Source organism: Carica papaya, chromosome 4 (genome assembly GCF_054855325.1).
Source record: "Carica papaya isolate Zhongbai chromosome 4, ASM5485532v1, whole genome shotgun sequence".
Taxonomy (NCBI): domain Eukaryota; kingdom Viridiplantae; phylum Streptophyta; class Magnoliopsida; order Brassicales; family Caricaceae; genus Carica; species Carica papaya.
The window spans coordinates 14,388,550-14,398,409 of NC_142312.1; the positions used below are offsets into that span (position 1 = coordinate 14,388,550).

Genomic DNA, 9,860 nt, shown 5'->3' on the forward strand with positions numbered 1-9,860 from the left:
ATTGTATTTAACTCTCCTAACGAAAAGTCATTTACAAGTTAATAAAAGTTTTAAATATTATTCCTTCATGAAAATTTTCTTATTACATAGCGTTTTAACTCAGTTGTCTTCTCTACATTAGGCAAACATAAGAAAGAAGTTTGTATTTAAGAGATCTATGGAGTATGAGACTTTCTAGATGTGTTTCCTGATAAACTGCTCGAATTGCTAATAGACAGAAAAGTTGAGTTCACCATAGATCTTCAGCCTAATACCTAGCCTATCTCGGTTGCTCCTTACCACATGACTCATGTTGAGATAGAAGAGTTGAGAAAATATATTAATGAATTACAGGATAGTGGGTTCATCTGATATAGTGTGTCTCTTTGGGGTGTTAGAGACACATTTGTAAGAAAATGAGATAGAACATTGAGATTATGTATTAACTATAGGAGATTGAACAGAGTCACGATAAAAAATAAGTACTTCCTCCCTAGAATTAATGACCTTTTTGACTAATTGCAGAGTGCCCAGATTTTTTCTAAAATAGACTTACATTTGGGTTATCATCAGGTAAAGATCAGGGTAAAGAACATTCCTAAGACAACATTCAGAACTAGGTACGGACACTATGAGTTCTTGATCATGTTGTTTGGGCTAACAAATCGCCAATAATTTTTATGGACTTGATGAACAAGATTTTCAAATAATTCCTGAATCAGTTCGTTATTGTGTTTATTGATGATATTCTAGTCTATTCAAAGAGTAGAGAGGAACACGCTCATCACCTAACTCAGGTTTACAGGTTCTTAGAGAAAAGAAATTGTATGTAAAATTGAGCAAGTATGGGTTCTGACTTAAGCATACTACCTTCTTATGGCACATCATATAGAGAGATGGAGTATCATTGAATCCCTAAAAAGCTGAGGCAGTACTTGGTTAGGAGAAACTGACATCAGTTAAAGAGATTCATAGCTTTTTGGGAATGACATATTATTACTACAGGTTTGTGAAAGGATTTTTTAGCATAACTGCTCTTTTAACCCAGCTCACAAAGAAGAATGTTAAGTTTGAATTGAACGATTGTAAAAAAAATTTTACAGAATTCAAGAAGCGGTTGACTACTGCACCCTTGTTGGCTCTACCGAGTAAGACAGGTAGATACACAGTATATAGTGATGTCTCCTACTTGGGGTTGGATTGTATTCTGATACAGTATGTGAAAGTCATAGCCTATGGGTCTAGATAGTTGAATAGTCATAAGAAGAATTACTCCACCCACGACTTCGAACTTGCTGTCATTATCAACGCCTTGAAGGCCTGACACCACTACTTGTGTTGGATCGGATGGGTAATAGCTTCAAAAGAAGCTGAGACGGTGAGCAAATTTAGAGAGAGAGAACTGCAAAACAGAGTCCAAGGTTGCAGCACCCTCTGTTTCTTTAATTTCAAAAGAATTTGGTTTCTGTTTGTTTTTTTTTTGAAGAGAGGAAAAAACTAACTTTATTGAATTGCACGATTACATTTATAAGCGTGGAGTTGTGCTTGATTCCACTAAAGATGACCCGATAAAATAAAACTCAGAGATTCATGTTAACACGCTGCATGGCAGCTGCGCAGGCTGCGGTGAGGCACTTGCTTCACAACCTACTTTTGAATTTAAATTTGAATTAAGTAAATAGATAAGATCGGTAAAATCAACACTCCCCCTCAACAATTTTATCTCTGATTCTAATTTTTCTTCGCAAGTCCTCAAACCTAGCCTTAGGCAGCGACTTTGTAAAGATGTCTACAAGCTGCTCATAAGTTGGGCAGTGTAGAAGACTAATTTCTTGGTTTTTCATAGCATCTCGAATGGCATGGAACTTTACTTTGATATGTTTGGTTCGTCCATGCATGACTGGATTTTTGTGATAGCAATTGCAGACTTGTTATCTACTTGTATCACGGTTGGTCTGTGTAATGCATACCCCATGTCTGCCATTACTTGCCTCAACCAGATGGCCTGATTTGAAGCCGCAACAGCTGCAATGTATTCTGCTTCAGTTGTTGATTGTGCAACTACCTCCTGTTTCTTTGAAGCCCACGAGAAAGCTCCTGAGCCAAGAGAGAATACATAACCTGAAGTACTCTTTACATCATCAATACAACTGACCCAATCACTATCTGTATATCCTAGCAGCTCACCTACTTTAGCATCATACCATATTCCAAAATTACAAATCCCCGCAGGTACCTTAACACATGCTTAGCTGCTGCCATGTGCATCTGTTTGGGAGCCCCCATAAATCTTGATAGAAGGCTCACTGCATATAGCATGTCTGGCCTTGAAACAGTGAGATAGAGAAGACTACCAATTAGACTTCGATAGGTACCCTCATCAACCTCACTTCCACCGTAATCCTTTGACAGCTTTAGATTATGTGTTAATGGAGTTCCTACAGCTTTACACCTTTCCATTTTAAATTTACTCAGTATTTCACGAGCATATTTGGACTGACTTAGGAAGATCCCTCCCTTTATTTGATTGATCTCCAGTCGAAGAAAATAAGCAGCTCCCCCTAGACTTGACATCTCAAATTGATCTTCTAACTGCTTCTTGAATCCATCTATCTCTGTTTCATTGTTTCCCGTGACTAATATGTCGTCCACATACACAACAGTGTATATCTTTAATTCTCCTTCAATTTTGGCATAAAAAGTAGATTCAGTTTTGCTTTTCTTAAAGCCACACTATAGAAGATAATCATTCAATTTCTCATACCAGGCTCGGGGTGCCTGCTTCAATCCATATAAAGCCTTATGCAGGATATACACGTGATATTCTTTTCCTGCAACTAAAAATCCCTTCGGCTGTTCCACAAATATTTCTTCCTTCAAGTCACCATTTAAGAAGGCAGCCTTGACATCCAAGTGCATTACTTGCCATTGAAACTGGGCAGCAAGTGCCAAAATAAGATGTATGACTTCATGTCTTGCTACTGGTGCGAACGTTTCAGCAAAATCAACACTAGGTACTTGCGCAAAGCCCTTTACAACCAACCGAGCCTTATATTTGTTAATTTTACCTTCAGGATTTTGCTTTAGCCTGAATACCCACTTTACTGCGATTGGTTTCTTGTTTGCCGGTCTTGAAACCAGGGTCCAGGTTCCATTATTCACAATTACACGTATTTCCTCTTCCATAGCTTTAACCCACTGAATTTGTTTTGTAGCTGCTTCAAAGGTTACAAGTTCATCCGCAGCAAGGCTACAACGTTCATAAATATCAACGAGGCTTTTAATTTTATTTGGTCTTATGCTTTCCTCATCTAAATCGTCACCTTCTTCCTCTATTACATCAATTGAGCTAGATGTTAGAGTTGGACTGGATTTGGTTATAGCTTCAACAGTTAAACAATCTGTTTCTATTTTTCTTTTCTCCCAGTTCCAGTAGCTTGTTTCATCTACTAACACATCTCTTCGGATCATGAGCTTATTGTTTTTCAAGCTCAAACCCAATATGCTTTTGCTTCTGCACTGTATCCTAAAAATAAACCCAAGTCAGCCTTCTCGTCAAGCTTTGTTCTTCTGTCATTTGAAACATGATAGTAACAAATCGACCCAAACATTTTTAGATGCTGAGTTGATGGTTTTATGCCATTCCAGGCCTCCACGGGTGTCGTTCCTTCCACTGCCTTTGTGGGCAACATGTTGAGCAGAAATACAGCAGTGTTTACTGCCTCAGCCCAAAGTACTTTTGGCAAATGTTTGTCAGCAAGCATACTTCTTTCCATTTCCACGATGGTTCTATTCTTCTTCTCCGAGACACCATTCTATTGTGGAGAATATGGTGCTGTAAGTTGTTGTTTGATCCCATTTTTGGAGCAAAATTCCTTGAATTCACCGGAATTGAACTCAAGTCCATTATTTGTTCTTACGCACTTCAACACACAACCACATTCCTTTTTTGTCATGACTTTAAATCTTTTGAATTCGTCTACTATCTGAGCTTTGTTTTGCAGAAAGCACACCCAGGTCATCCTGGTAAAATCATCAATAAATAAACCAAAATACCTGTTTCCATTCATTGAGTTTTCACTCATTGGACCACATATGTCCGAGTGAATTAGTGCAAGCTTTTGATTTGCCCTCCAATATGTCTGAGTAGGAAATGCTTGTCGAGCCATTTTTCCCAACTGACAGACACCACAAACCTTTTCGGTAGCTCCTATATTTGGAAGATCCTTGGTTAGGTCTCCCTTCTGCAACTAAAGTAACCCAGCTCTCATTCTTTTTGGAATGAGAGCAATCAATTTGTCTTCAGGATTATGGATTCTACAGCATTGGTTTTTGAATGAAACTGAGTATCCATTATTGGTCATTTGATTTACACTAAGCATATTTTGAGAGAGAGTGGGAACGAAATTCACAATAATGATAAGTTTCCTACCTTCCCTCATTTTTGTAGCAACATTACCTTTTCCTTTTATGGATTCCAGCATACCGTTTCCAACTCTTACTTGGCCTATTGTTGATTTGTCAAGTGACACAAACATGGCTTCATTCTTGCACATGTGAGAAGTGCAACCACTATCAACAACCCAGAGGCTGTCGTCTTCCACTGTCAATTCACTTGAAGCAATAAGAATTGTATTACTTTGCTCACTGGATATCTCAGTGACATTTACATGTTGTAGCTCCTGCTTAGATTGTGTTGCTTCCAGCTTTTGTTTTTGCCTACAGAACTTCTCTTTGTGGCCAAGTCTTTTGCAGAAGTTGCATCGAACAGCTTTCTTTCCCTTATACCAGCATTCACTCTCAAAATGATTTGTGAGGGAGCAGATGTTGCAAGGAGGATACTTCTTCTGTTTTCTGAAACTTTGGTTTCCAGTTTGATTTCCTTCATTCCTTCTGCCTTGATACTGATTTAAAGGGGTAGCTTTGGTTTAAGACGAGAATAAGGCTCCTTCAGTAGGTACACGAGCATGCATGTTGACACGTTGCTCTTGTGATTGCAGCTTATTGATTAGTTCAGCAGAAGAAATCTTACAATATCTGCAAGTTCCTCCAAGGCTGAGATTTTAGACTCAAATTTTGGTGGTAAGCTTATAAGAATTTGTTCTACCACCCTTGATTCAGGAAAATTCTCCCCCAACAATCTCATTTTATTCACAATATCCGAGAGTTTAGAGGCATAGTCCCTAACAGACTCATTTTCTTGCATTCTGAGTAATGCAAACTCACTTTTCAGCCTTAGTAGTTTGATCTTCTTGCTTCTGTCTCCTCGATCAAACTCTTCCTTCAGTTTCTCCCACGCTTCCTTGGGTGATTCATAGTTTATAATCCTATAGAAAACCCTATCCGAAACCGCTGAGAAGAGGCAGGCAATTGCTTTTGGTTTCTTGGCCTTCTCTTCCTTGTGTCTTTTAATCTAGTTCAATGTAGCAGTTTCTTGCAGTGGGGTTGGTTCGCTATCGTCTATAATAACATCCCATAAACCCAGAGCTTTGAGGTGAGCTCGCATCTTTATTGCCCACACATGGTAATTTTCTCCCTTAAACTACGGCGCAGGGGTAGTTCCTGAGGTAGCCATCGGGTTTGAGAAATTTTTGATTCACCTGATACGTAGGAGAACCTGGCTCTGATACCACTTGTTTGATCGGATGAGTAATAGCTTCAAAAGAAACTGAGAAGGTGAGCAAATTTAGAGAGAGAGAGTCAAGGAGAGAGAGAGAACTGCAAAATAGAGTCCAAGGCTGCAGCACCCTCTGTTTCTTTAATTTCAGAAGAATTTGGTTTCTTTTCGTTTTTTTTTTGAAGAGAGGAAAAAACTAACTTTATTGAATTGCACGATTACATTTATAAGCACGGAGTTGTGCTTGATTACACCAAAGATTACTCGATAAAATAAAACTCAGAGATTCATGTTAAGCGGCTGCATGGCAGCTGCGCAGGCTGCAGTGAGGCACTTTCTTCACAACCTACTTTTGAATTTAAATTTGAATTAAGTAAATGGAGAAGATCGGTAAAATCATCAACTTATATAGGAAGACTTTTGATATTTATACAGACCATAAGAGCTTGAATCATACATTCACTCAAAATGATCTCAATATGCATCAGAGACATTAGATAGAGCTCTTTAATGACTATGATTGCAAGATTTTGTATCACCCGAGTAAGAGCAATATGGTAGCCGACATGCTAAGCATAAAAAGTACAGGTATGTTGGCTTACTTAATGATTTCTGAATGAGGGGTAACAAGGGTTGCACAACAAATATGACTTCAGGACTTGAAGAGGGTTACATACTTAGCCCACCTAACTATCCAGCTCGAATTGATCCAGAGAATAGAGGAAGCTCAATTAATCGATTCCACATAGCAGCTCAAGAAGGATGCAAAATAGGGAATAAATCCAAAATTACGAGTCTTTGTCGATAGGTTATTCAGATTTCAGGACAAAGTGTGTGTTTCAGATGATAGTAAACTAAAGAGGGACATCAAAACAGAGGCTCATAGCTCATAGTTCGCCATATATCCCAGAAGTACTAAGATGTATCAAAATCCCAATTTTCGTGGAGCGGGATGAAAAGAGAGATGACTTTATCTCCAAGTGTCTGGTATGCCAACAGATTAAGGCAGAGCATCAATGCCCAGGTAGGCTACTTCAGTTATTACTGATCCCATAGTGAAAATGAGAACATATTACAATGGACTTCATGATAGGGTTACTTAAGGCACGCTTAGGACATGATGATATATGGGTAATTGTCGATCAACTCACCAAGTCCTCTCACTTCCTAACTATTAAGATGACCAATCTATTGGACAAGTTAGCAAAAATCTATATACGGGAAATAGTTAGGTTATATGGAGTCTCGGTGACAGTGGTATCCGATAGAGACTCTAGATTCACTTTTTGATTTTGGTCTAGTCTTCAGTAAGCCATGGGAATGAAACTGTCTGTTAACACCCCATTCCACCCTCAAACCGATGGACAATCAGAGAGAACGATTCGCACACTGGAAGATATACTGCGAGCTTGTATTCTAGACTTTGTGGGCCATTGGGATGATCACCTATCTTTAATGAGAGCCCTACCACCGGTGAGTTTCAGTTTTGTGTTTTTTGGCCAACCGAGGTCTCTTAACGTATTTTCTTACAGGAGTTGATGCAAAATCAGTCAAATTTTATCGAAAATGGCCAAAAAACTGCCAACCCGAGACTAATCACCATTGCGGGCGGTGGGGCTGTCGCCGGTCCTCATACTGATTTTGGATTTTTTGGGACATTTTTATGTACTTATAACGCGTTTTAATTCTTAAAGAAAAATTCAGAGAATCTGGGGACCACTAGTAAGCGCAGTCAACAAGTTCCATTTTTTGGTTATCGAATTGAGTAAGAATCCCTTACCCTATTCTTTGTATGGAATTGAAGTCTAAATAAATAATAATATGGTATTTTGTATAATTTAGAAATAATAGCTATCAAGCAAGCATCGACATGGCCCTGTATGAGGCATTATATGGTCGACTTTGTAGGTCGCTGATCTACTAGGAAGAGGTGGGTAATAAAAAATTATTTGGCCTGGATCTTGTAGAGGAGACTACAACCAAGATAGTTAAAATTAGGAAGAACATCCAGATAGCTCAGAGCAAACAGAAGAGTTATGCAGACACCTAAATGAGGGCTTTAGAATTTGAAAAATGTGATCGAGTGTTTCTTAAGGTCACCCATTTCAAGGAAATCAGCAGGTTTGACAAGAGGAAAAAATTAAATCCCCAGTTTATTGGGTCATTGGAAATCTTAAACAGGATTGGTATGTCTGCTTACAGACTAGTACTACCTCTAGAGCTATCTAAAGTTTATAATGCGTTTCATGTGTTCATGCTACGTAAGTACAATCCTGATCCCTCACACATCCTGTCCCACAAGTCCCTCTTACTCTAGGAGGATCATCATATGAGGAGGTACCAGTAGGCATTATGGATCGAAAGAGTAGAGTCCTTTGCAATAAAGAGATTGCTTTCATCAAAGTCCTATGGCAGAATCACACACAGGAAAAGGCCACTAGGGAGTTAGAATTAGACTTCAAATTTCGGTACCCCTAATTGTTTAACTAAGAGAAAGTGTAACAAATTTGAGGGACTAAATTTTCTTAAGGGAGAAGAGTTGTAATACCTAGGCCTGAAAATCAGTCCATGATGATTTTTTATATTTTATTTATAAATTTTTTTAAATAATTTATTTTATTTTATTTTTTAAAAAATAAATTAGGGACAAAATTGAAAAGAATTTTGGGGAAAGATGAAAATTTGAATTCAAAAGGTATTTTCGAAAGAAAAATTAGAAACATGGGGTTAAAATGTAAAAAAAAAGTTCAACCACGAAGGACGGTCCAGTCAGTAGCCCCGACGAATAGGAACCGTTGTGTGGCAACTCCGCTGACATCGGCACCACGCGGGAAGCCATGCGAGTGATCCGTGTGCCCAGTGATCCGACGACCCAGATCTCGTCCCACGCACGTGAACGACCTAGATGCATTCCGTATCTAGATGTGATTGGATGAATGAGGTGAATCGTGATGGACGGCCTGGATTCGCCCACGCCATCAGTCTAAATGGAAAACCATCGAACGGTCCTCCTCGCTCTACATCGACATAAACAGACAGCTCGGATCGAAAAGGAGAGGGTATTTAAACTCCTCTTCGCTGGAGAACCTAATCTTAGCCGCCAGGCCCCGCCGAAGAAGAAGAACCAGATGCTGGAGAAAAAGATCGAACCTCAGTCGTCGCAGCACCAAAGCCACCGTCGACAGCCAAAAAAAGTAAAATTTTCTCATTTCCACTTGAAATTCGATTCTGAGTCTCCCTATAGCTATATCGGAGCAAAAAGGACTGGGGGTGAGTCAAAAATGGCGGGTAAAGCCTAACGGAGCCATTGTGGCCAAAATCCTAAACCCCATCTGATGAGCCCATTCCTGTTTCCCTTTCACACAATTCTTTGACCATTGTATTCATTATCCCTTTCTATGCAGGTTAGGCGAAGGAGAAACTCCAACCGTGAAGGAGAACCGGCAGAGCCGCTGCACTCGAAGACCCCAGCCAATACGTTCAATTTTTTTATTTTTCTAGCAACCAAGGCTTCCTAATGTATTTTTTTGCAAGGATACATGTAAAAATGACTAAGCCGGTTAGACTGAGATGAATCGCCGTTTGGGCAGTGGAGCTAGCACCGGAGCATGGCGGTGCCGCCATGCTGGAACCCTAAAATTGGCTGAAAAGAATTTTCAACACCGATTTTGGGGTTTTAGGGTATTTTTGGGTACGTGACAAATATTTTGATTCTTGCAGGAAAAATTCGGGAAACTCCGGGCCCGTTAGGAGGCGTAGTGCATAGCACAACATTTCAAAATACTGATTCCGATAAAAATTCCTCACCCTATTCCCTATTATGGTAAATTAAAACTTAATAATCGAATATCTTATATTTTGTGAAAAATTAAAAATTCTAAAAATAATTACAAGTCACTAGTGGATACGAAACCAGTCAGTTCATATTTGTCTTGATTCACTGTATATTTTTCTGTACTGTTTGAATTGCTTACTATTAAATTGTGTATATTTAATTGATGATTTTGAATTGCTCTCTCAATTGTTTGGTTTACCTCATTTCACATTCCTGTGTTGGTCTGTTTTGAAATAAAATATCTCAATTATATTCTTAATGTACATATCGTCTGGTTACATAACCTACTATTGATTTGTGAATACGAAATGTTGGCATGAAATTGACGATTGATTGATGATATAGATATATGTATGAAAGACTTACTAAGTACCTTGGAAAATGGTGGACGAGCTCGATACATAGGGAACCCTACTGTGAACATTACCT

At 38.9% G+C, this 9,860-nt stretch overlaps 1 protein-coding gene across 1 annotated transcript; it reads right to left on the reverse strand.

The window, feature by feature from the left end:
• Window positions 1-4,229: 4,229 nt before the first annotated feature.
• Window positions 4,230-5,185, reverse strand: LOC148266301 (uncharacterized). The gene is made up of 2 exons (XM_088219074.1): window positions 5,012-5,185; window positions 4,230-4,883 (listed from the first exon to the last, which is right to left on the reverse strand). Exons 1-2 carry the CDS (start codon window positions 5,183-5,185, stop codon window positions 4,230-4,232), a joined length of 828 nt encoding a protein of 275 aa, XP_088075200.1.
• Between the last annotated feature and the right edge of the window lie 4,675 nt (window positions 5,186-9,860).